The 27,838-nt window shown below is 42.1% G+C and overlaps 1 protein-coding gene across 4 annotated transcripts; it reads right to left on the bottom strand.

Moving 5' to 3' along the window:
* Positions 1-1,479: 1,479 nt before the first annotated feature.
* On the bottom strand, positions 1,480-27,828 carry SLC25A27 (solute carrier family 25 member 27). Of its 4 annotated transcripts, none has more exons than XM_031434585.2 (9): positions 27,512-27,828; positions 24,847-25,038; positions 22,486-22,570; positions 19,429-19,551; positions 17,398-17,510; positions 13,744-13,828; positions 9,289-9,381; positions 8,138-8,240; positions 1,480-3,085 (listed from the first exon to the last, which is right to left on the bottom strand). In XM_031434585.2, the coding sequence occupies exons 1-9, from the start codon at positions 27,615-27,617 to the stop codon at positions 3,014-3,016; spliced, it is 972 nt and encodes a 323-aa protein (XP_031290445.1). In that variant the 5' UTR covers positions 27,618-27,828; the 3' UTR covers positions 1,480-3,013. The 4 variants fall into 4 exon arrangements, with proteins under 4 accessions (XP_031290445.1, XP_031290446.1, XP_064332633.1 ...); XM_031434586.2 differs by having other exon boundaries at positions 1,480-2,833; XM_064476563.1 differs by lacking the exon at positions 8,138-8,240 and having other exon boundaries at positions 27,512-27,818.
* Positions 27,829-27,838: the final 10 nt, after the last annotated feature.

Below are 27,838 nucleotides of genomic sequence, written 5' to 3'. Positions count from 1 at the left end.
AAGTATTTTTGCCCCCAACTTTTTTGTCCTGCCAAGTATTAAAATTAAACATTTTTCCAATGGAAGTCCTGAGGGAATCTGTTTTTATTAACAGAAAAGAACGTGTATAACTATTAACTATTTCCATTGTAAATAAATGGTTATGCTTAAAAGTTTGAAGATGACAGAAAAGCAATTTTTTTTTTTTTTTTTTTTTTACATTTAAAGCCTCCCTGAATTTGCTTCCTTTTTTCCTTGACTAAGTGAAAGAAGTTTCAGGCTATTCTTATGATAGTCACAGATCTCCAAATAATGAAGACAAAATTAACTGATTCACATTCTGTGTAACTTTTGTTGACTACCAAATAGCAAACAAATGCTACCAATGAGAGTAGAGATTTCTGTAAAAACAAGACATAGTCCTACTACTAGTGGCTTATAATCAAATAGGATTTGGAGCCCTTGATAAAGACGCTTTATTCCTCATTGAAAGCAAATTTAAGAAATGTTATCTCTTCATTTAGATATATATGCTAATTCACTTATATGTATAAGGAACAAAGAACTGTATATAATTAAAAATAATATATATTTCTCAACGAGAAAAAAATCACTTGGGAAGAGAAAAAATGTGAAAGCCAAGCAAAGAAAACTCAGTGTTAAGTATTATCGATACTAAGCTGAACATAAATACCACATAGAGTTGTGTTATAACAAGGAAGTGAGATTGAAAGGTTAAATCTTTCAGTAATGGAGACAAAATTCCTGAAATTTTCATTTTTTTTTTAATTTCCTGTGGGTCATTTTGGAGAGGAACAAGATCATTTCAAGTTGGTAAAATAAAGCAAAGTTCCAGGAGACATTAATGAATATGATTTCACTGGAAAAGTGTGAATGTGATGGGACAGATGTGTTGGATATACAGGGTTTGGTCAGATTCTGGAGGGTCTTAACATTAAGCTAAAGCACGGTGACTCCACTCTAAAATGTACGGTAAAAGCAATTCAAATACATTTTAAAATGTGTAAGACAAAAAATGCCGTAAAGAAAAACCTGTTTTTGGAAGATTCAGTAGCACTGGACTGGGTCTGGGTTGTTGTGAAGGTAACGCAAGGCATTTACTCGGTACCTAATCAGTGTACTGTAACTGTCGGTTGGAATAATAATTGGGAGATCTGTATTTTCATCCTGGCTCTGCTCCTAACTTACCAGCAGGATCAACTCTACCTCTCTGGGCCTCAGTTTCCTAACATATAAACGACAGAGTTAAACCAGATGAACCCAAAGAGTCTCTTCAGGTTAAAAAATTCCAGTTATTCACGTTGAATCCAGATCTCAGGGAGCAGTCTCAGTACTTAAGTGATGTTTTCACCTCAAGCCCCTCAAGGAATAAAGCTAAATAAATTTTTTCATGGTCCAGTTTGCATATCATTATTTTGATCCAGTATTTACTTGATTTAAAAAATTATAAAATACACACAAAAAACCAACACAGAACAGTTGAGAACTTAAGTACATAGTATTATTTTAAAGATATTTAACAACTCAATTTATACAGGTTGACAAATGCAATGGAAAGTAAGACCCCTATGGATTTTAAGAGATTAAACTCCACATTCTGCAAATCTTATATAAAAAAAAAGCCAGTAAGCCTGCATATTAGTACATCACATTAAAATATATTTTAAAGTGTACTTCCCCTCTTAAATGGCAGTGATTATGCAATCGTGCGACCACAGAGCACTTGTATACTTTTTCTGTTCAGCATCATCCATGTCCATGATGAATTCTGTTCGCTCAGCTCCAAGGTCTTTCCTGGATCTGAGCTTTCTGAGTTTTCCTGTAACTGCCTGTAACTGCAGCCACCCTTCCAGGAATGCCCGCTGTCTGAGGCTGGGGAACAGGTGGCCCAGAGGCAGGTCTGAAGAACTTGCTCCCCTTTCTAAGAAAAGGGATGTGATTCAGACATACCTGTATACCACAGGCAGTTTGTCCTTGTCACTTTTTAGGCAGGCAGCTTCGTCAAATTAAGTAAAATTCAGGCTAGAGACAGCTTTAGTGTGATTTCTGAGTTCTCTCTCTCTCTGGGGCCCCTAGTGTCAGGGATGGGAGATTAAGAAAGGATGTGTGTCAGAAGGGGCTGACTGCATCTTAGCCTTGCTTTTAAAATGCCACCGAAAGGCGGATGATAACAGATGTTTCTTTACAAAAGGACCCGTCCACCTGAGCTTTCATCGAGTGAGCTGCGTTTTTCACACACTGAGATTCTTGAGCCCTAGGGAATGGGATATGTGACAAAGCAAACACTCCTCTCTGTTTTCCTCCAGGTCGGATCTGCGGCTGCCGGCAAGGCCTTAGCCTGCGCCGCGGAGCACTGACCGGTGAGCACAGATCACCTGCCGGCGGGGCACTGACAGAAAACCGCTTCTTCCCCTGAGATCCAAACATCACCTCTACGTGATGTTTTTCATTCTCCTGGCAAGAAAAGGTACGTCAGCTTCCGTCCACACTAGGGCACCTTAACGTGTTCATTCACTCACCTCCCTTTAATTTACAATGTGTACACTTTCACAGCAACAGAAAAGTGACTTAATCAAAGTTCAGTCGTAAACACCGACGTAACAGGTCACGTGTCTTGGTCGCTCTGTGTGTTTCCACATTCCTGTTGCCTGCTTCAGGTTTGCGAGGCCACTCCCCTTCTGGCACTTGCTCCTCTAAGCAGGCCCTTCAGCAGAGAATAGGATCTTGAAGCTCAGGTCTTCTCGCTCAGGGTAAGTGGTGGAGACTTGATTCTTCTTTAGGAAATGCAGTGCTGGGTCTCACGGGGTGGCCTTGTGTGATTCCAACCAGATTGCTTTTGAACAAAAAGAGGAGTCAAAGAGAACTTGGGTTTCCAGATAAAAAATAAAGTGCTGCCCCCTATAAATCACAGTCTCTGTGGAGTAAGGTGTCTTCCTAAAGAGGTAGAAACAACAGGGGGATGTGCTGCAGATGCCCATATGTCAGTGACACTGAACACTGTATCTTTAAGGGCTTAAAATGGACTGACTCCACTCATCTCTCTGATTTTTTCATAAGTAAGCCAGAACACCAGTGACCAAGGGGTCTGAAAGATTAACCAAAGAAGTTAGTGCGTATTTCAAAGCAATTATAAATATTCTGCATATAGGCATACACATCTTTGCATGACAAAGTCATTTTGAATCTACTTAGGCTGCAAACAAATACGTTGGTATTCCACCTTTGGAGAGCACTGTATAACTGGCAGAGCATTTTCATGTCATTTCTCACTGATTTCTCTGAGCAATTTACATCGGAAAGGAAAGGGACTGATACCCTGATTTTACAGATGAGGACACTGAGGGTTAGCAATCAGACGTCTGTCAGCAGGTGGAGGCACTAGACCGTGGGCTTCTGGCTTCCACCCCAGGGTTCTCTGTGCTGAACCATCACTAGATAAAAGGCTGGGAGCTGTCATTCCTGAACTGGGCTCCTTTCGTCTGTATGTAGCTGGTGTACGGAGCAAGACAAGGAGGCACTTAAGAACTCGAAACTCAAGATGAAAGATTATTGTTTGAGAGGCAGGTCATAAAACCAACACCTGATGTGTTACAAAACAAATATAAAAATTCACATAAATGGAGATAAGTGCTTTCAGCTTAGAAAGAACTGACTATGAAGGTGTAACTATGCCAAAAGGAATTGTAAGGGGATGAGGGTTATTCAATAATAAAAGATGAAAACGCTGAAGACACAGAGGGAGATCACAGAGTAAACACTGCCTGGCAGTAACCATCAGGGAAAGTGTGTCTTGGGTCCAGTTCCTATCTGGTTTGGTTCATAGGTTAAGGGTAATATTGATCAGAGAGAAATTCTAGTCACACTCGAGTAGGGAAGTGAGCTTCAGCAGTTAGAATGTAAAATGTATTTGGTGGGAGAGTTTGTAAAGGAATATTTATGTCACACGTGTTTGGAAATATTGAGCAAGTTACACGGGTAGACTGAGAATTTACTAGTGGATTTAGGGGAACACATCTTGGTCAGTTAAATGTACAAAGATGCAGACAAAGTAAAGAAGCTGTGACAATACAGTATTCTGGTGACAATAAAAATGAAGGGAGCCAAGGATCTAAGTGCCGCTGGACTAGAAGCAGAGGTCTTAGTTAAGAACGGACTGCGCAGTCATTCCTAATGGCTCTGCTAGTCAGCCTTCAGGAACCAAACTACAGCAAGTGAAATAAATATGAACCAGGGAGTGAGCAAAGCGAGGCCGTAGGACCTCGACCTACTGGAAGGGACTGGGACGGAGTTTAGCTGGGCTCTGAAGGGAAGTTCAAGAGGGAGATCATATAACCAAACAGCATCGTAGCATAATAACGGGACAGACTGAGGCTCTTTGCAGAAGCTCATGTAGGCAGGACACGCTTACTTGGTTTTTCCCTACTGGCACAGTGGTCCCACTGAAAATAATCCAGGTGTATGTGAACCCATGTTGTCATAACTGCTGGGAGAAAAAAGCAGTTTTTCTCCACGCCTGTTACTGTGCGGCTGAGCACAGAAGGGCTCTCAGGTTGATCTTCTTCAAAGTTAAGTTTACAAATAAGCTCTTGCTGTTACCATTCTCTGTTCAGCAAGCAACCTTCTGATCATAAGTTGGCTCCCCAGACAGCTTGAATTTAGCTGTCCAGAGGACTGTGGCATCTGGACCATTGGCCAAGTATGTTTCTCGGTGTGGATGAGCCAGTGTTGTGGCCCCGTCATCAGTTTCAGTGAGTTCAGCTGAAGGGAATCTGAGTGTGCAAGGCCAATTTACTTGGAAGTACTCACAAGACAGGCTTCTAAGCTCACGGTCCTGCCCGGTGAAGGACCAACAAGGCAGCGCCACCCTGGTGCTCTTTGGTGGTGAGCCAGCCTGTCTCTGGTAACACCTTTCCATCAGCACACGCTGCTCTCTTTTTCTTTTAAAACTTCTATACCAAGCTGCAGGATCTTGAGAAACTCAGTATATTCTGTCTTAGGAGCATGTGTTTAGAGTTGAACAGCCCTGCAGTCAGTTCCCAGCTCTGCCATATACTAGCTACCTGAACTTGAATGAGTTTCTTATACTTTGAGCTATGTTTTTCTCATCTGAAAAATGAGGATAACACCACCTGTTCTACTAGGTTCTTGTGAGACTTAAAAAATCATTAATCTGTGTAAGGAGCTTTAGCCCAGAGCTTGTCATATATTAAGTACTCATTTTGGGGGTCATTTATACATCCTGGGTCTCATATGTGAAGAGAATGGGTCAGATGAAGGGGTCTTGGGACTCCCTTGTACTTGGATATTCTGCCTCCTCTCACCTCTTGTGACCCTAATTTTGTTTTCCATCCATGGTCTCACCCATCCTCATCCTCTCCCACACTAGAAACATCAAAGTCCCATTTCCTTCTTTCCCTTGCTCCCTTTTTCCGTATGATCAGTTCCTAAGTCCTGAGGAGTCAACCATAAATGTCCCTGGCATCTGTCTTCTCTCCACGTGTACCGTCAGCTCCTGCCTGCACCACTGCCCAAGCCTCCTCTCGTGCATTCTGGCCTTCAGAGCATCTTCTGCATGGCTGCCACAGTCATCCTGTCCCCCAACAAATCTTAGTACATCACACCCACATTTAAACAGCTGGCTGCTAACTGTTGGGTTTCACCTAAACTACTGAACTTGCCCCACAAGGTCCTTCTCAGCCTGGTCTTTAAGTTCACCTCTAGCATCCTCTCCCACCACCTCCCCTCTGAGGACCTGTCCTTCAGCCGCATAGAATCTTCGGCAGTTCCTGCAGGCGTATCGGGTCCACACATGACTTGATGCCTCTGCTCATGGTGCTGTTTTGGACAAACACCTACTGATCATTCAAAGCTCAGATCCAGTATCACCTCTGGTAAGCCTTTTGGGACTTCCCAAAGGGTTAAAACCATTTTACTCCACTCCCTCTGTTCTCACAGTTTGTCCATAGCACTGGCAAAACACTAACATGGCCTCCTCAGTAAGACTATGTCCTCTGGAGTCAGACTGACTGGGTTTGAGTCCCTGAATCCAGTAGTTAATACCTAGACTGGCCAAGTTATTTAGACTCTGTAAGCCTGTGTCTCCTCCTCTGTAAAAGAGAGATAATAGTAACCCACTAAACAGATTGTTGGGAGAATTCAGTGAGTTAAGCCACGAGCATGGTTAGCACGGTGCTGGCCATGTACCACGTGACTCAATGACATTAGCTTTGTAAGTTCTGTGATCTGAGCTGCTGCCATGTCTGTCTGCTCTCATCGCATTGTAAGCTCCTCTAGTGCAAAAAATAGACATCTCATTCCTTAGTGTTACCAGCACTTACAATAGCGCCTGGCCTAGCAGGCCAAGTCAAAATTTTCCTTTCCACTAAATATCCACAGATTTGAGATAATTTCAAAGTATAATCAAGACAATCAAAATAATGTTTTACAAGTTAGGTCTGCTTTTGTGTCTGACACTGCCAAGGACTTGGCTACGAGCTTCATGTTAATAGACGGATGCCTACCACCCTTGGTGATGCCGTTTATCCCCAGAGCTTCTGCTGTCGCCTGCAGGTAGACAGTGCTCAGATCTGAATCTCCATCCTTTTCATTCTAAGATCCAGGCCAATATATTAGTCTAGTGACCTAGGCATCTCTTCTTAGATGTCCTGTGGGTATTCCCAAACCTAACACATCTAAACGAAACCTGTTATTCTACCACAAAATCTTTCCTACAAATGGTCCCCACTGTAGGAAATGACCTCATTTGTTGCTGAGGGCAGGAATCTGGGAATGAAGCCGACTTTCCCTTGTCTTCTCCACCCATTTCCCCATCCCCATCCCGTCATGTTTTCAGTTCCTTCCTGCCTCCTAGATATCATTTAAATCTACCTTCCTCTGTCCCCACTGTTACACTGTAGTCCAAGTTGTCATTCTCTCTCGTCTGTCACTACTCCTGGTCTTTCTCAACCCAAGCGGCAGCCAGAACGGTCTTCCCAAAGGCACACAAGTCACCAAGACAACGCCCCTCACTCTCATGGGTCCCACGGCCCTCCCCAATCTGGTCCCTGCCTCTCTCCGGCCTCCCTGTGCAGCTCTCCTCCGCATCTCCGTGCCTCGGCTGGCTGGGTTTCCTTAAGTTCTCTGCACTCATCATGTTCTTTGTCCACTCCACCTATTTCCTCCCCCTAGAAAGTTCTCCTCTGCCCTCTTCACCTGGCTAAGTCCTGTTCATTCTTCAGATCTCAATTCCAAAGTCCACTCTCCAAGGAGGTTTTCTTAATCTCCCAGCCCGGGCTCCACTTACTTGCTCTGTATTTTCATAGCACCGTGCACTTTCCCCCACCACTCGTCACTTCTAGCTTCTTGCTCAGTTTTGTCCTGACCAACACCGGAAGCTCCATCACTAGAGCAGGGGCTGAATCTCTTCTGTTCATCCCAAAGCCAGGCTTGGAGTACAGGGCTTTGCATGGAGTCGGTGCTCAATTAATATTATTATATTATATTGTGTAAAGTTTTGATTGCTTGAATTTCTAAACCCATGACTCATTCATTCTTTCAAATATGTTCTAACTTACAAAATACTTGAGTACCCTGTTTTGTTACATTATGTTACTTACCTAAGTCTATCTCATTCTATACCTTAGTTCATGTCGGTTAAAAAAAGAAGCATTAAACCAAATTAAAATGAGATAATGCTTTCTCACTAAGCAGAGCTTTGTGGTACTAAGTATTAATGGGTAATGCAATGTTTACCATGAAAGTAACAAATTTTGTTTCAAACAGTAACATTTTCATAGGAATGGCCTCTAGTATGACATCTGTCTCAAACTAGAATATTTTGGCTAAACAGCAAACGGCTTTACATTTCAGAACAATCTATCCACTGACTTTATCACAACAGAAATATCAACCTATTCATTTCTGATGTAGCTGAATTATTGTACCTTCATCTACCAAGAAAGGTAACAGGACTCTGAGGAGAGGTGAAAGAAAACAAAAAGAGATACAGAAAAGAAAGAACCATGGTTTGGGAGCAGAACCATGCCAAAAACCAGAAGAGAAAAAATGGAAATATTTACAGATTGGAAGTAATTTAACAAAGAAAACAAAAAGAAAGGCAGGAAAAACCAGACTTTACCATTCGCAGCCAAGATGGTAAAAAGCCTTTATAAAGACTCATGAATCCCTCTCCTTGAACAGCTTGAATCAAGCAGTCAGTTGATGACTTATACAAAAGGCCCCTAAAAAGGAAAGAAAACAATTTGGCTAACTTTCTTGTGTATAAATAGGTGTATAAATAAATTTTTTTTAAAAAGTCTTAGGAAATGTACTTAAAATTTTTCTGCTAGTTTAGAACAAGTACTTTTTGTGGTTCTAGGTATATGTAGATTACTTCTGTCAAGTTTAAAAATATTTTCAAGGTTGATTCTTCTGATTCACCCTGCCCTTGGTCTTATAACTTAGACTTCACTCCACCTGACCTAGTCCAGAGAGAATATACTGATTTCCATCAAATCAAATGACCCATGTTATACTAAGTGAAGCAAGCCAGAAAGAGAGAGAAAAATACCATATGATATCACTTATACGTGGAATCTAAAAAAAAAAAAAAAAGACACAACTGAACTTATTTACGAAACAGAAACAGAAACAGACTCACAGACATAGAAAACAAACTTATGGTTACCAGGGAAGAAGGGTCGGGGGAAGGATAAACTAGGAGTTAGGGACTGGCAGATTAAAAACTACTATATATAAAATAGATAAACAACAAAGTTCTACTGAATAGCCCAGGGAACTGTATTCAATATCTTGTAATAACATATATTGAAAAAGAATATGAAAAGGAATATACATCTATGTATAACTGAATCACTTTGCTGTACACCAGAAACTAACACAACATTGTAAACTGCCTATAGTTTAATTTAAAAAAACAAAAAGCAAATTACCCATGTTACCTGTAAGTCATAAGCTTCTGAGGAAAGTGATCTGTAAATTCTCAACAGAGTATATTTTTCAGAAACTCTTTGAAAACAGCAAAGTCACAATAACACCTTGTATCTAAGTAACATGATCATTAAATTAACTTATTTCCCCAAATGCACAGTACTTTTTGGTCAAACATAAAGCAGGAAATTGCATAAATACAATTTCCTGGTTGAACACACAAACACAACATAAACACAAAAATACAGTTCTATCAAGAATCAATACAGGGAAGTGCCTTTAAAGAACAATATTATTAGAGACATTCAGATACATGGATACTGAAGACTTTGTATCTACCTTCCTTGTTTATCTCGTGGTTGATTCATTATTCGGCTTTTGATGACATCTGCGGGTGTCCCCAGAATAGAAGCTACCAGTCCAGAACATAAACTATAGATACAAATAAATGAAATTGAAAGATAATATGTAGCAGGCTCTAAATTTTAAGCAAAGGGGATTTGATATTTAGAAAGAATGGAATACTAAATCTATCACTTACAATATTCTTCATAATAACACTCTTTTAGCTTAAAAATCAATGCTAAGTTAATTCACTAAAGAGGTAGAGGAAAAAAAATTAAAAGAATGTCTGGTCAACAAACATACACTGAATGCCTGCTGGTGGCATTCAGGCACTCTTCTACGCAGTAAAAAGGACAGATGAGATCCTGTCCCTCAAGGCACTTAAACGGGGAGAGGCAGAGGAGAAATGAGTAATTTCGGATGCAGTTAAGTGCTGTGTGAGGTGGGATCGTGTGATAGGGAGTAAGCGGGTGATGGGCAGTCATGGAAGGCTCTGGGGTGATGGCAGGTCTTGACGTAGGTGCTTCTGTCTCACCAGTCAGACGAGACAAAAGCAGCAGGCAAAAAAGGCTAACTTGGGTCTGATTTTATTCTAGACCTGCAGGGAAGTCACTGAAAGAATTGTAAACAGGGGAAATCACATAATTTGGTTAATAATCACTCCTTCTTGAGAAAGGCTTCTTGTCATTACTCAAAGCAGACAGAATGGCTGGGGCCAAGCCACTGCAGAGTAAATCAAGATTGTGTGAGTGAGTGACTAAAATGTGAAGAAATTAACAAGCAGTTCATCCATGTATGTGGGCGTGAGAGAGGCAGTACAGGAACATGATGGAAATTCCATAACCAGAAAAGCCAGGAACTGCTGGCAGCTTTTCCAGGAGAAACAGAGATGGTGAGACGAGGGGTGGTGGTCCGGCGTCACAGAAAGTGGAAGGCCCAGGGCCCGGGAGCTGGCAGCCGGGTCCACAGACTGGGATCAGGGGAGCAGGAGGAACAGCTTCGGTTGGGCCAGTGGGAAGCTGGAAAGGAAAACTGTCGAAAACTTTTCTGTCCTTCTGGAACATCAACTACCTCACAGAGATCAGGACCACTGAATTCTGTGCCCATCAAGGCCTTTGAAGTTTCTAAATCTCCAGGGTCAGGAAGTTGACGCTGTGTTAGGAATCCTCATACTCTCTTACCCTGATCTGTGGTCACAGAAAGTACCAGACTCTTTCTGACTCCCTTGGGCCAGGAGTTATCACTCAAAGGAGGAACGCACTTTCGAAATACTTGAATTCAAGAGAAGGATCCTAGTGACCTATTTACGTATTCTAGCAAATGACCCAACTGTGCATATAACTTTCCTTGGGTCTCTGTGCACACGACAGGCATTGCTTATGTGGGAAGAGCTTCCGGTTTCACCAACTGTATCCCAGTAGGTGCAGCCCACTGCACTTTCCTGTTTGTTCAGATTCTCCCAATATCAAAGTTTAACATCATTGATTTCAATATACCTTCATGTTTTCACACAGAAACGTCTCCATTAACATGAAATTCATCCAAGTTCTGAAACTTAGGTCTACCAGAAACAGCATACAAGACCAATCAAGAGGTAAGGAAGAACAAGGCAACAGGGTAGAAACAGACACACAGTTCCCCCTCTTTGCTCTGAAGGTTGGAGGGAGACACTGCACTTGTTTGTTTGCCTCAGAGAGGCCGGGTGCCAGCTCAGCCTCACGTGTAAGTGCCGAGAGTGGAAACTACCTCTGCCAGTGTTCATAGTATTGATACGTTCTATGTTTAAAACGTAAGTAGCCCTCATTAATAAGTCGCCATTAATTAACTTATTTAGGATTAAAGGATTTGTTTTTACCTGCATACTAACCACACCAAGGACCCCCTTCAGCACGTGTGGCCCCATCTGGCACACACAGACCCTAGGAGGCAGCTGCGAGTGCCCCGCCTCATCCTCTTCTTATTAAACGGTTTTCAGGAGGTAGTGTGACCTGGCTAGACTCCTTTGAAAAGGTAAACATTAAAAGAGAGCAAATAATGTATGAAGGAGGCCTCAGGTAGGATGGTGCCTAGAGTCAAAGTGAGAAGACAGGACGATAAAAGGAACGTCAGTTTCACAGCTACTTGAAATGAACATTGCTGCTTCTGGCTACCGACCTATGTCATAGCTCCTTGCTGGGGACACCCCAGAGAGAAGCCCAGGGCGTGGCTAAAGGGATAATGGAAAGAGAGCGATTGGGGGTGTCTTCTGTTCTCTCCAGGAGACCAGATGGCCATCTGCAAGGCCAGTCTGTAATATTCCATCAGCACTGGTCAGGGTCAGCCATCCTCTCCAGGAGCAACTAGATAATCATGCTCGTGTATCGTCTTCACACAGTGTAGGCTCGCCCTTTGCACAGTCTCACCTCTCAATAGCTTCATGCTTTAAAAAGAGAGATAAGGGGGTGGTTCTGGCTCTTCTGTTCTCGATAATGCCCAGACCATTAATTCAGTGCCCTGCCTTTCCTCTGCCTCTCGTATTAACACACCTTGCCACCTGCCTCCCCACCTCACTGAAATCCTAGCCACCGTCTCTGCTGCTCCTGCCCTGGCCCAGAACTTCATTTTATTTACCCCACTGTTTTTAAGTATAAAAGTATACAGAACATACAACTTAAACCATTTTAGCCGTATTAAACCACACAGTTCAGGGCTTACACCATTTTTATTCCCCTTCATATGAGATTCCTTTTCCCCAGATGTTGATGGCTCATATAAATCTCCCTGATTGCACAGCTACAGGCCCCTCAGACCCCCATGAGCACTCATTCTGTCCTGTGACACTGCACTGTTTATCTCCGTAGATGTGAGTTCATGGGTAGCAGCCTTGGAGCTGCCTCACATACCCACATACTTATCCCAACCCATTTAAATACCTGATCTAGGGAGCTCAGGAATGAACCAAGTACCGATCATCCCATGTTCGCAAAACCTCAATCAGAGAACAGTGGGGTGAAGTTATTTCAGATTAGGGCTGGAAGACAGTGATGGGGAATCTTACATCTTTCCAAAAAAGACAGATCCGTTAGGTGGAGCAGCACACATTAGGCGGATTTACACCTGCTGAGAAATCTTTGAATCTTAGATTAGAAGTGTGGTATTTCAAAGACCGTTTGGGTAGAAAGACAATGAAAAAGAAACAGAGGTACCACCGCTGTGGCCCTGTCAGACCTGAACACCCTGCTCCCAGAACAGATCGTGACGCTGAAACAGACAAGCCTCTCGAAGGATGAGAATATCTCACAAGATGACTTGACTGGCTAGTAACTGGGGAAGAAAGTCTCACAGGCAGAGAGGACAGCATGAACAAAGGTAGTGAAGGGAAGAAGGCCAGGGTGGCACAGATGTCATACAGGTGTTTACAGGCACAGGGGTAACAGAGGCCTAAAATCCTCACTTGTCTCTGTGGAAAAAGAGGCTGGACTGACTACTGGCTACAGAAAGGATGGCGTAGCTTGTGAACACACCTGGGTGAGAGTTTGGAACATGAAAGAAAGGTGAGCAAAGACATATATAGAGAGATTGCCCTAGCAGCACCAAAGATAATACTTATTTTAAAAGAGAAAGAATGAAGAAAAACTACTCTAGGAAAATTAAGTTAAGGTGAACCTGAGATTCGGAATCATTTATATCTATATCTTTATCTGTGTATCTCCAAGTGTCATTGATTTGGCAGTATTAATATTCTTTGGGGGTTGTCTAAACAGCATAAAGGGTTCTAGAATTTGGAAACAAGATGAGTAGCAAAATAAAAATCACTATAATGTTAAGGACATGATATAGCTACAAAGTAACTCACTCTGATGGATGATGTGAAGTCGTGCTGCAAAGAACTGAAGGTACTGCTCCTTTCTAGGATGAAGACATCTCTGTCCATCAGGAGCCACAGCCCTCAAAACAATTATCTGTCTCCTCGGTAGGCCCCTCCAGGTGGTTATTTTTTCTCTCCTCCTCCCCCCGAACTCTACAGTAAGTGGCCACTTTTTTTTAGCACTTACTGTACAGTGTTTTTATACTTGTCTTGTTTTCCTCCTTGGTAAACTCCCTGGGAAGGGGTGTGGTTTACCGTCTGTATCCAGTGCCGGGCCTCAGACGGTGCCTTTCACATAAAAGATGCTCAGACGTATCCGCTGAATTGAGTTGGAGGATCAGTGGTCAGAATCCGACCCTGGGGTGGCCCCACCAAGGTGCAGACATTCTGGGAAGTTTAATCTGAAACCTTCTGCAACTTTGTCCCTCTCTTCCCTATCTGAACTGCCACAAACTTTTATAAATGTACTATCACCTTTTTCTAAGGGCAATTCCACTAGGTTCCCAATCAAAAGAGACAAGAAGTTAGAATTTATGTCAAACATGGAAGAAAAGGTGAGATGGGAAAAAACCAGAGAGAGAGAGAGATTAAAACAGTCTTACCTTGATAAGCCATGAGTCATGATGTTATCCTCAAGTGGTGTATTCAATACCAAGTAGTGTTTCACTGTATCGTAAGTGGTTAAATCTGGCAATAGATAGAAGAAGAAAGCTTAAATATCATTCATTCAACCATGAATGTCTTTTGTGTCAAGAATATGCTAAGTTTGAGGCAGGAATGTGGACAGGGAAGAAAGATCCCATTCTTGTTCTCAAGCAGAAAAGCAGAGCTCCCGATGGAGGGGGAGGGAAAAAGGAAGAGGGACAGACACTCGGTTGTAGCCTCTGAACATCTGAATCCAGCAATGCTGAAAGTCAGCCTAAACCCTGCACTTTTCAGTGTTTGAGCTGATGAATTCCTTTTTTTAGCCTCAGTTAGGTTGAGTTGAGATTCTGTCACTTTTCAACAAAAGATCCTGGCCATTATTCTACATTAAGCTTTTTATAGACTTTTTTTTTTTTTTCTAATGACAATGAAGTGCTGTCAGGTTTTAAACAGGGGAGAGATACACCGTAGTCCTGGAGCTTTATAAAGGCTATCTACACTGAAGTATAGGGAAGTGAACTGTAAAGAGAAAAGAATGAGCAGATACGTTTGCTCATTCACCAGATATCTGAGTGCCTACCATGTGGTGGGTGTTATTCCAGGTGCTGGGGAAAGAGCCTCGGACAAAGTGAACAAAACCCCCATTCTTTATTGAAGGATGAAACAATAAATAAGTAAACCACATGGCGTTTCAGATGGTAGCAGCTGCCCTGAAGACAAATAAAGCAGGGAAAGGGGACAGCGAGTGTGCGAGGGTGGGGAGCAACGGTGCATGTGAACTTTAAGTAGGGTGATCGGGGAAGACCTCGCGGTAACATTTGGGCAGAGACCTGAAGGAAACTTGAGAGAGTAAACTTTGTAGGTGTCTAAGAGAAAGTGTCCCAGGCAGGACCACAGGATGTGTCACAGCCCTGAAGCAAAAGTCAGCTCTGTGTGTTCGAGGAACTGCAGGAAGACTGGTTTATCAGGGGCAGAGGGAGCAAGAGCCAGAGAAGGGGAGGGTTTTGAGCAGAGTGACCAGGGTTACTGTTTATGGCTGTTCTGTTGAGAGTAGGCTACAGGGAGACAAGGCAGGTTAGACATGAGACCATGGCAGTCGTTCTGGTGAGAAATGATGGTGGCTTGGATAAGGGAGTTGTGGAGCGCTGGTCAGATTCTGGGTGTTTTAAGAAGGAATCAACAGGATCAGCCAGCGGACTGAACATGGAGTGAAAGAAAGGAGGCAAAGATGACGGCAAGACTTTGCACTTGAACAGTTTGAAGAACAAAGCTGCTAGTTATGGAGATGTAAAAATGAGCATTGGCTAATTTAGATTTTTTTTTTAATAAGATGGCAGACGCTGATGATCTTGGTAAGGGCAATTTCAGACGCACAGTGGGACAAAATGGCTGTGGGACAGATGTGGGGAGGCCACTTGGGAGGCTTTTGCAGTGGTCCAGCAGGGGGAGCTGACACGTGGACAAAGGGGTGGCTCCAGCGATGAAGAGAAGTGGGTGAATTTGAGGAGTATCTGGGAGATAGAACTGGCTGGATCTGGTGACTCGTTGGCCATAAGGAGTAAGTGAAAGCAAAAAGATAAAAATCATGCCTAGGTTTCTGAGTCGTTCAACTAAAAGATGGTGAGGTCATGTTTTTGAGACTGGGAAGAACGGAGAAGGAAGTGATTTAATGAAATGAGTTCAGTCTGGATACATTCAAAGTGATAGAACCAAATAAGATAACCAAATGAAAATGCTGATTAGGTAGCTGGAACTTGGAAGAGAAATCTGGGCTGCAACAGATTTCAAAGCAATGAATTGAGAAACTATAATCAGAAAGGTTTTTTGACGCCCAAAATACCCACCAATACGATGCAGTAGACACTGATGGACTGAAACAGCAGCATATGAAATAGATTCACTTCCTTCGATGTTTAAGTGATATGTTACTATAATTCTCAAAAAATGCTATTTATCAATTTCTTAGAATCACATAATTTTGGTCTTAGGATTCTTTCATTCATTGATTCATTCATGAAATGTTTATTGATCACATATGAGGGACCGGGAAAATAAAGATAAATAAAACACAGCCCTTGCCTTTAGGGGGCTCAAAGTCTAGAGGAGGAGACAGCTGTGTAGTGGAAGGCAATGAAAGGAGGTGAAAGCTACTACAGATAAGCCCAGGGAGCTACAGAAGCACATAAAGGGGCGTCTAACACAGCACGACTGGAGAGGGGTGGTTGTCAGAGGTTCAGGGAAAATACAGGAGTGGAAAAGACACCTTAGCTACATATTAAAATATCTGCAGGGGAAAGCTCAATAGGAGAAGAGGGAAGAGGACAGCGAGAATGGAGGTGAAGAAGAGTTTGGTGTGTGGGCAGTGGCACCTTTCAGTTCATGACTCTGCTTCCATCTCTGCTGCAGAATCAATGAGTTGCTCAATGCCAGAAGGCACAGGTTGGATCATGCAGACCTGTGTTCTGTTTTGAAACTCCCACTGTATTCTTTGAGTGATGAGAAGCCAGTGAAGGGTTTTAAGGATATCATTAACACATTCAGATCTGTATTTTAGATAAAGCGCTCTGGATACTGGGTACCAATTTGAGGACAGAGAAGACCAGTTCGATGGCTGTGGCAGTGGTCTAGTTGTGTTTTGACACTTAATGTTGTAAAAATGGTCATTTTAAGGATACTAAGGTAGTAGGTATTGGAGGTGGGGAAACTTTCTTTTTTAACTGAAATATAGTTGATGTATAATGTTTTTCAATTTCGGGTATATTAAATAGTGATTGACATTTGCATACATTATGAAATGGTCACCATGATAAGTCTAGTAACCATCTATCCCCATGCAAAGTTATTATAATATTACTGTAATAATTCCTTATGCTGTATATTACATCCTTGTGGCTTATTTATTTTATAACTGGAGGTTTGAATCTCTTAATCCTCTTCACCTATCTTGGCCGCCTCCCCACTGGCAACCGCCTGTTTGTTCTCTGTATCTGAGTCTGTTTTCATTTTGTTTTGTTTGTTTTGCTTTTTAGATTCCACATTAAGTGAGATCATATGATATTTATCTTTCTCTGTCTGACTTATTTCACTTTGCATAACACTGGAAGGGGGAAGGAACTTTTAAGAAACATGCAGGAGATAGAAGAAACTGAATATAGGAAGTGCGTGAAGGGGATGAGTTAAGGAAACACTCAGGTCCCCAGCCTGCAGCGCCCTGCTGTACAAGGTGGATTATGTGGTAACAGGAGCAGGGTTACTGGGGGGAATGATCTGCAGTCTGGATATACGACCACCACACGGTTACATACACCAGTGTGAATCTTAGAGGAAGGTGTAGGGTGGAGAGGAGACCTTAGAAATGGTTTGGTCTTCTTTCATTATTGTCACAATTTGCTAGTTTTAGGAAATCCTTTGCATGCATCATTGTAGAATAAAGTGACAATGCTCTGGGGAAAATACTCAATTATGAGATTACAATATACAAGAAGACTGTTTCCAATATGAATTATTAAAAATACTAAAACAAAAATGTTCATTTTCCCTGATGTAAGTGCTTACAATCATAATGATCATGGCAGTTAGGACTTCTCAGAATTCAATAAAGTTTCCATTACCTCCCATATTCACCAGCGCGGCTCTTTGTATATTGGGTACCCAGCCTGCCCAAAGCCCACGTATTCCTCCTTCAGTGAAGATTTTTGCAAACGCATGATGCACACCACGAAACCTAAAGGAAAACAATCATAATAATAATGAAATAATGAAATAATAATGAAAACTATGCACTCCTGTGGATGGAATGCAACTGGGTAAGCTTCACCTATAGCTGTTATGATCTGGAGTAAAATAACGTCTTAATTATCTAGAATTCTTGGAAATTAAAACTGAATACTTTGGCTTTATGAAAATGTATTATCTCTTCCTTATTTTGCACATTTTTCTGTACACAGATGAAAAATGGTGCTGAACCATGAACCAAATCTGGAAACCTCTGATAGAAAATTAAACAAATATAGTCAGAAATGCCTGGTGTCAAAGGCCACCTTACCAGTTAGCTAGCTGTGTGGCTTTTACTCAGGCACTAAACTCTGAGTCTCACCAAAAAGATAATATGACATATTTATTGGGCATTGATAATTGCTATCATGCCACATAAGAAATATGCTCACAAATGACAGTCATTGTAGTTAAAATTTATTGTGCACTTATTAAGCACCAGACTTTTTATATCTATAAGATACATTTTATTCCTGAATACTCCACAAAGTGTGTATTATTATTCCAATTTATATTTGAAGAAACTGAGGCTTAGGAAGGTTAAGGAACTTGACTAGGGTTACAGAGCTGTAATGTGGCAAGGGCTGGATTTGACTCCCAGGCTATCTGATCCAATGTTCATGTTCTTTGCACCAACCTTAAATATTTTTTTTAACTACTATATCAAACCAAAAATTTCCAACGGTAGAGACAAAGAAGGAAAAATACTGAGGTGATCAGTTAAAACTCAGATATTTCTGGACCCCAACAGTTAGTTCTTTCCATGGATCCAGCCAAAGCATCACTTCACCCCGCTAGGTAGTAATTAGAAGTTGGTACAAGATGGCAGCATGGGCTCTGGGATTCTGTAAACTACTTGGCTAAGTCAGAGTGGTACCCTTTCCTCCTCTACGGTACATATTACTTATCTCCCTGTTTGGAAGGGGAGCCTGGACTGCTGCAGCCCAACCTCCTTTTCCACGGAGTCAGCTAGAGGGGCAGCAGAGCCCAGGGCAGCCCCATACCCTCCTGCACCTGTGTTTCAGCCGCACGTGTGCAGCGTTCAGAGAAGCAGACCTCACTGTCCTCAGCTCAGGGTGTCCTGCACTTTCCCTCTTTCCTGGGAAAGGTCAGTCAGTCTGTCTGTCTGTCTGCCTATCTGTCTCTCTATCTGCAACATCTGCCCTTTTCCCAGGGGAAACTGGCTAAGTGGTGTTTTAATAAACTGTTGAACAGGAGGCCCTTTGAAGAAAGGCAGACTTTGACAATACAGAGTAATGCAATCAGAGGATTTTATATCACAACACCATTGAAAAAAAAGTCCTTAAAGTTGGGAAAAGAGGAGGAGCAGAATTATACAGGGAAGTAGGAACAATCTGCAAGGTCAACCTTGCTGTTTCCCTTCTTTTGAGGAGAGAGGGGAGGAAAGCAAGCTTTCTGGCACCTGATGAGCCAGGCACTCTGTCACGAAAACCATCTGAGATAGCCCCTTTTAAAGATGAAGACACAGAGACTGGAAGTGTTAAGTGACTTCCACAACGCCAAGCCACAGTGGCACACCTGGAATTCACACCAGGGCAAATGCTAATATCAGACGCTTTGTCTGGTCAGCTGCAGTAGAGGACAGGTCTAGCTACTGGCTGGGAGAGCAGCAAAGAGTTAGGCACAGGTAGTTTGTCCGGTAGAGAGCACCACATACACCTCATCAGGCAAAGAAAAGGTCCATCTTAGCTCTCCTCTTAGTGAACATCACTTCCAAATGCAGAGAGTCAGGGTTAATATCCTCACTGAGTGCTGGGTGACAAAAATGGGTAAGTCATGAGGGAAATGCTCAAAGCATGACGGTGGCAAAGGGGCAAGGAAAGGTACCCGTTAGTTGGAGAACTTACCGCAGTGGTTTTCCTTCAAGTTTCCTCTTTCCTTCCATTTGCATCTGAACCTTCACTAGGTCAGTTGGGTTGGCTAAAAATTGGCCAACAACACCAGCCATCATCCCTCCGATCACTGATTTCCTAGTTAGAAAAGGAGATACATTTTTTTAAAAGGTTGCTATTAATTTCACACATTTTGTAGGGAAAAGTACCACGCTGGTACAGCCTCTACATGAGAGACTGAAGACAAAGTGAAGCAAAGGAGAGATCCAGATAAACAACAAAGGAAAACAGATCGTTTGTCTGTTTACTGAGGGCGGGGGTCAAGGACCACAAGGAGTCAGAATTCACATCTGAACTTTCAGGGGCCTTCCGTGGCCTGAAATGCAAAGGAAGGACAGTTGCTTCAAAGATATAATTTAATTGCCATTTAATTCTGACCATAGGGGAATAGAAACAGCACTGATGTGATCAGTCTAACAGACAAAGGCTGGCAAGTCCAATTTTATAGATGCCTGTTTGAGTAGCTTTCCAAAGTGAAGGGGTTTTGAGAATGGTCCTCTCTTTGAAGAAACTCTTTCTGCCCTGGGGCTCTTCCTCTTCCTCACCTACCGGAGCCAACAGTGACCAAGTCTGAACAAGTGTGCTTGAACATGCTGTGAAGCCTTCCTCCTCCCCCCACTCCAGCTCCTCTCCGCTCCCGCCAGGCCCCGGTCATCTTCTGCCTCAATGACGGCAGCAGTCTCTTGTGGGGGAAGGGGTAGTTTCTCTCCTTCTACTCTAAAACAATGTTTTAAGAGACACAAATGGCTACAGGGTAGAAAAGGGCCCCTCTCCCCAGCTCCTCCCTTCTGAAGTCATCACAACGACTAGCTTCTCTTTTACCTTTCTAGAGGCAGTAATGATGCATCCACCGAATGTTTATTATGTCCGGCACTGTTTTAAGCATTTTGAAAACTATCATTTAATTCTCTTATCAACCCTGTGACATTCGTACTACTGTGATTTCCTTTTTAAAGATAAGGGAACTGAGGTGCAAAGCAGCTAAATGACAGCTAGTATAGACAGTGAGTGGTACAGCCAGGAGGGAGCCCCCAGCAGCCTGAGCGCAGAGCCCACGGTCTTAAACAGTAAGTTACAAGTGATGGTTAGTGCACACAGGAACATACATGCATAAATCATCTTTTTTTTTTAAAGTAAAATACAGCATGCCAGGTTGTATACTGTTCTGCACTTTGATTTTTTCCCCCCTAATAGTATGTCTTAAAGGTTATCCCTGTGGGTTCATATAGAGCTGCCTCATTTGAAAAATAGTTCCACAGCATCCCATTTTGTGATTTCTCTATAATTTACATAATGAGCTAGCTTTTCACTAAGACATTTGAACGTTTACATGGCATCTGATAGATCCTGCCAAATCCATTTCCATACCACCAGTAACCTGTGAGCGTGACTGTTCCTCCCCATTGCTTTTTCCTGTTGGGAATCTCATAACCACTCCCTCCTGTGACTGTTACATAATTCTAATTGTTTGGGCATCTGTCTCTCTTATCCTGAGCCCAGTGACAGCAGGGACCGTGTCTTTTTCATCACCATAGCCTCACCGTGAAGTACAGGACTGGCATGGCGTAAACAATAAATAACTCGTGACTGAATGAATTGTTCTGACGGGGTCAAAGGACAGGGAGCCAGCCCACCCTGAGACTTGACTTCACAGTGACATATTTCCTTCCGGCTCCTCACCTATACCTTTCCCTTCTGGAAGGAATTACAAAATACAAGGACTACTCATCTATTCCTTTCCAACTCAGGGAAAGCAATTATATAATGTATAGCTCAGTACATTACAGTTTTTCAAAAACAGGTAAGAGATTTTGCCTGGAAGGCGAAATTCTACTTACTGCCCTTTTCTTATAGTCGAGACTTGGATTTGTTTTTTTAAGCCCAGAAAAGATACTGTATCTTTGTATGTTAGTCATATAAAACCTACCCCATTCTTTCAATAGCTGTGTTATATTTCCCTGTATAGATATGTCATAACTTATTTGACAGCTTCCAAATTGATAGTTACTTAAGGTTAAAATGTTTGCTATTATCAATACTGCTACAGTCAATATCTCTGTGTGTGTGTGTGTGTGTCTTTATGCAGATACAAATATTTCTGACTGATTATAATCATAAAGAAGGTGTTGCTAGGTCAAAGGATTACACATTTTTAAAATTTAACAGGTATTTTATGCTCCAAAAAATTTATAATAACTTATATTCCCATTAGCGGTTTAGCGGCTAAAAGTAGTTTTAGCTTATTTCCCTGATGATTGGTGAGGGTGAACATGTTTACATGTGTAATGAAAATTTATATTTCTTTTGTGAACTGCTTGTTGATATGCTTTCTTTTCTTTGGTGTTCTTTTATTGACCTATGGAAGTTCTGTATATTTTATTTAAAAATAATCTATTTTTGTTTCTTTTATAAATGTTATAAGTGATATGCACTTCCATGTATCATCTCATCTAATCCTATAAAAAAACAAAGCCTGGTGGGAGGTGTCACTTCCACAGCGGAGAAAACCGAAGATAAAAAGGTGAAGCAGTTTGTCCAGGCAACACAGTCGTAGATGAGGAATTTGAGCCCATCTTTGACTCTAAACTCTAGGGTTTCTCAGTAGAAAGAGGAATTAAGAAGGTGCTCTATAAGAATCCTTTAAATTTTAACACGTTAAGTAACATAATTTTTATACGTTTGTATACAGTGTGCAGTAGATGCTCAGTTATTTGGATTTATATTGTAATTGTCATTTTAGGCCTGTCACATGAAGCAGTTTTGGTACAAAGGCACAATTTTATACAAATCTAGTGGGTAAACAGTAAAGATTTTAGGGCAAGGGTACATTCCTGTCTCTTTTTTAATTGAAGTATAGTTGGTGTACAATATTAAATAAGTTACCGGTGATTACAAGTTACAATATACTGGTCACAATTTTTAAAGGTTATGCCCCACTTATAGTTACTATGAAATATTGGCTGTGTTCCCCGTGTTGTACGATAAGTACGTTATTTTCAGAACAAAACTTACCAAAGGGGATAATGCTTATCTTCACCTTTGCCAAACACAACCTCACGGAGATGTTCGTAAGTGACCATTCGCCCTCCAGAGTACACTGTGCAAAACAGATCATTGAAAGGGTGAGCTCAGCCTTATGTTTAATACACCAGGAGGACGTTTTGACTTGGCCTAGTTGATCTCCCTGGCCATGTCTTTCTCTCATGAACCCTGTGCTTTTTTTTTTAATTGAAGTTTAGTTGATTTACAATGTTGTGTTAGTTTCTGGTGTACAGCACAGAGATTCAGTTATACACATATAGATTCTTTTTCATTATAAGTTATTACAAGACACTGAATGTAGTTCCCTGTGCTGTATATTAGGACCTTGTTGTTTATTTTATATATAGTAACTTGTATCTGCTAATCCCAAACTTGTAATTTATCCCTAAGTAACCATAAGTAATGATAAGTTTGTTTTCTATGTCTGTGAGTCTCTTTCTGTTTCATAAATAAGTTCATTTGTATCATTTCTTATTTTAGATTCCACATATATGCAATATCATATGATATTTGTCTTTATCTTTCTGACTTACTTCATTTAGTATGATGATCTCTAGGTCTACTCATATTGCTGCAATTGGCATTATTTCATTCTTTTTTTATAGCTGAGCAGTATTCCATTACACACACACACACACACATACACGTACACATACTGCATCTTCTTTACCCAAGCATCTGTCGATGGACATTTAGGTTTCTTCAGTGTCTTTACCCTAGTCTTCTGAAACATGGTCTCTTGCTGTTTCTCCAAATGTGCATGCCTTTTAAAGCCTCAGGCCTTCTCAGATTCTGTCTGATCTTTCTTGAATGGATTCTCCCTTCTCTGCTTTGCTAACCCCTCCAACTCTTTCAAGATTCAACTCGAAGAACATGTTTTCCAGAAAGGGCCCACGGACCTTGCCCCCAGGGTTCTGGGCTGCCGTTGCCCCTGCCGTGCTCCTCCTTCGTCCCCCTGAACTACCCAGGCGTACGTCCAATACAGCGTTTATCATATTGATTAGAGATTCACTTGATTTTCTTGCTCATCTTTGCATCAGAGCGCGAGCTTTACCAGGCAGGTTTTGTGTATTTTCCTGTACTCTATATGCCCTAGTACTGAGCTTGGTACACAGAAGGTATTTTCATTCAATATTATATGAAGGTAATTTTTCAGTCAAGTGTCAAACAATATGAAATGAATCTTAACTATAAAACCACAAAATACAAATGAAGAGAAGTGAAGCTCAAAAGGATAATAGGAAGCAAGGAGAAAGTATTTCTTAAAGAGGAAAAATCATTAAAACCAGTACATGGTATTCATATGGAGAGCTTTTCTTGATATTTCAGGAAGTTTAATGCAGTATTTTAAGATACTCCGAAACAGACGAAGTACCAGAACAGTAACAGTCTAATCACACTTCTGGATAGTCCTTGATGAATACACTCTAACGTGCTCATTTGGAAAATTGAGGCTTTAAAAAATACAAAACTGGTAAATATCCATGCCGGCACTTTTCTGATCAAGGTCCCTACGTACTTGAGGGACCATTATGAACAGAGAAGAGAAAGATGCCACACCCGTCCTCCCTCCTTTGGAAGACAAGTTATGTTCCCCTGTCCACAAGCTGAAAACCGAACAAGCCCTGCCTCGGTGATGCCCCTTTGGAAGCAGGGCACAAAAGCTTTCTCACCGCTAGGAATGTAGTCTCAGCTATTTTCCTCTCAGAGTGACTCATGGCCCACACAGGTAGCCTGGGGAACTGAGGCCCAAGTCCCCAGGGTTGTGTTTGTCCTGTTGCCAGCGTGGGATTAGACGGTCCTCCCTGTTCTCTGTCCGATCAGCTTGGTCTCTGACGTAGGGGACAGAGACTGGTGAGATCTGGCCTTGCGTGCCAATGTATTTTAATTTTCAAAGAATGTCACAAAAAATTTAAATGTGGTTTCTCAAGTGGAAAAAAATCAATTATTCATTTTTTTCTTTCTTAAGTGTAAAAAAAAACTTTTTCTTAGGAAAAATTTTCAAACATACAAATAATACAGTTCCCACTATATCTAGCATGGAGATTTATCACTTGCTAACATTTTTACCATATTTGCTTCATTTTTTTTTTTGCTTAATTATTTTAAAGTGTATTACAGACATCATGACATCATGACAGTTCATCCCCAAGAACTTCTGTATGCATTTCTAAAACCCTAAGGCAATAATTGGTAGTTAAGAGACTGTATATTCATTCATCACCTTAGCAGAAGACAACTAGCTGGCTTTTGGACACAGCTCAACAGAAAAGCAAAGGAGACAAGCACAGAACTCTGAGCAAGCTTACCGGCTAGAATCAAGATAAATACCTATGTGTCTGTAAATGGCGGGGGTCACTCCTTGCCAGAGCTTTAGGAAGCCTTCCTCTTGGATGATCCCGAGTGCCGTGCGCACCATGCCCCTGTAAGGAGCAGCCTCTCCCGCGCCACCTCCCAGCCGAGCAAGGGCGGCTTCTCCTTGTATCTGGAGTCGAGTTTTTGTGAGATCGAGGGGAAAGGTTGCTAACAACAAAAACAAAACAAAACAAGGGGGAAACCCGTAACATTTAGAGAAACAGACACAAATTCTGAAAATCGCAGTACCCATATTTTAGTCGCCACAAGATGAGTGTTCTCAAATTTTGGAACACATCAGAATCAGAGAGGGAGATGGTTAAAATTACAGATTTCCTAGCCCCACATCTGTGGAGTGTTAGTAGGTGGATGGGGGTTTAGAAGCCAGCTGATTCTTATGCACTCCCAAAGTCAAGAATCACTGTCCCAGAGCAGCCCCAGGGCACCAGAAAGGGCGGGGGGGGGGGAGTGACAAGTCTTGGGCTCTTTTCAGTGAGAAATTTCAGTCTAAAATCTGCTTTTGTCCTCAAGTTTTGCTTTCCAGTGGGAATCATTTCAGGTATCCATAGTCTGTGATGTCTCCTTGACTGCAACCATAATTAAGATCCAGTGTGACTTTTAGAATACTGTGCAGGTTCTTAATAAATGCCAGATGAAGCTGAATCTGTCATTTCATGGCTGATGTTCACATGTGGATGAATCGCTGACCTGATGTTTGAGATACACAAGATGAAATATAGAGTTTATAATGTCTTTTATATGCAAGGGTGGCAAGCTCAAAATTCTTTCAGTTAAGGCATATATTGAGTTGTTTTTCCAGCGCCGATGAGTTTTATGCACGGCCACCATACAGAGTACCAAATGTACTTGAAAAATTTTTCCTAATGATTACTAGAGATAGACCTTTTCCTTAAAACAGAGTGAAGCTAACTGCTCCTTCCTTCATAAGGAAGATCAAGCTCATAACTATATATACACGATGATTCAGATAAGTTCGTGAACATTATTGACATTATATGTCGTCAGTGACCACCACCTGATACAAAACCGTAACAATGCCTTTTTGTAAAGAACACAGAGTCAGGGGAAGAGCTTATTAAATCTTACCACTGGTCTTTGGAAAAGTTAGTATCTTGCTGATAGTTTTCCTGCAACAGAAGTGGCTTGCGTATAGAGAATTTAAGCAATGCTTTATTGACATGTGAAACCTTAAGAGTCTTAAGATAGAGGCACCTCTATATTAGCATAGGTTATGCCTCTCAAAATCATTTTGGTTTTTTTGCTGGTTAATTAAATAATGCTTTAGGTTCTGATCCTAAATTGTTTTTACGCAAAACATGTCATATTTCGATTCCCTGGCCTCCCATCCCCAGCCTCCACACAGTTCTTAACAGGAGGAATGTTCCTTTACAAAAGCCATTGGTCATAGGGGCAAACATCAGGTTAAAAAAAAAAAAAACACCTGGAAATATATCTAATCATTCATCAGTCTGCTTTTAGAGTTAAAAGTTGAAGAACTGTATTTCAGTAAAAACAATAATAAAAATTCTCTATCAGCTTTGGGAGAAGAGATAAAAAGAGAGAGAGCCCAAAGAGCCAGAGTGGAGGTGCACAAAGGGCAAAACAACAGATCATGTGCTGGCTCTGCTGGAAATATGAAGTTAACTCATGTTAGAACAGGACAGACTAACATTTACAAATGATTTAGCACATCAGAGCTACTGCTTTTTTTCTTTTCTTTTAATGGGCAAGAAAATGAAAGAGTAATCTTAAAATGCACAATGAAGAACACAGGGATGCGACTCACAAAATCCTTGGACTAAATACCTCCTGTTTGTGCAAGGGCATCATAATTCTGCTCTAAAACTTAAGGTAGCCCTTTAAGTTTTCCCTGACTTGCTTATGCAGATGTAACTGTCTTCTATGCTCTTATGATACTTAATAACACCTTCATTATAATAAGTAGTATAATGTAATTGTCTGTGCATGTCTCCCCACCAGCCTGTTAGCTCAAGGCTGGGTCATTTTAAGGATACCTCCATAGTCCTCAGCATTGTAATTTTAAGTCGCAATTAACGGTGCCCTGCGTTTAGACTTAGCGTGTATATATTATTAACTTCTCAGACTCCTGCAAGGTAAACACAGTACAGATGAGTTAAGCTCAAAGAGGTCAACTGGCAGATATTGAGAGGATGCTCCGTAAGTGATAGGTTAAGAGCTTAAGTCCCACAAGTTGGGTCCACAACACAACGATATAGTGACGCTACTTAAGAATATAAACAACAGACATGATCTCAATAAGGATGAAAAGTGAACTGTTGTATTAGAAAGGTCATCCTCACGAAAGGGAAAATGATTCCTCTAGAAAGAAATGACAGCTCATGAAGCTTCTAAAAGGACACGATGAGGCGTAATAGCAAACAGGAGGGGGACGACATTGGAAGGAAGAGACCTTCGTGACCTCCAATCCCTCCTCCTCACAAGGCTGGCCTTGCCACCTACCCCGCCACACCTGCCCGCGGGACAGGTGTGGACCGAGAGGGCTGCATCCACCTGGAAACCAAGCCACCCGCCGGGTCCCCCACCCCCGCGCGGCCCCTCGACGACTCGCGGGGGAGGCCCAGGCTAGGCGGCCGGGTACCTAGCTCGGCCACGGTGGCCGCGCAGCCCGACAGGAGGAACTTGCTCGCGCGGGGCCATCTCTGGGTGAGCGGCAGGAGCCTCTCCTCATCCTCTGGAGCCGACATTCAGCAGCAGCAGCGCGGGGCGGCAATACGCCCCTTCCGGCCCGCGCCCCACGCCGCGGCTGGCCTGCCACCCAGCCAGAGCGGCCCCCCCTCAGCCGGCGTGCGGCGAGGCGGGGACCATTTCCCTCGCTCGGCTCGGCCAGGCGGGCCCGGCGAACCCGCAGCCTCCCTAGCAGCCCCAGGCTTGAGCAGTCCAGCGGGCAGCGAGCGGAAAACGACGC

The sequence above is a fragment of the Camelus dromedarius genome, chromosome 19 (assembly GCF_036321535.1).
Source record: "Camelus dromedarius isolate mCamDro1 chromosome 19, mCamDro1.pat, whole genome shotgun sequence".
Lineage (NCBI taxonomy): Eukaryota > Metazoa > Chordata > Mammalia > Artiodactyla > Camelidae > Camelus > Camelus dromedarius.
The sequence above is the reverse complement of the archived record's forward strand: the minus strand, read 5'-3'. Positions and strand labels throughout refer to the sequence as shown.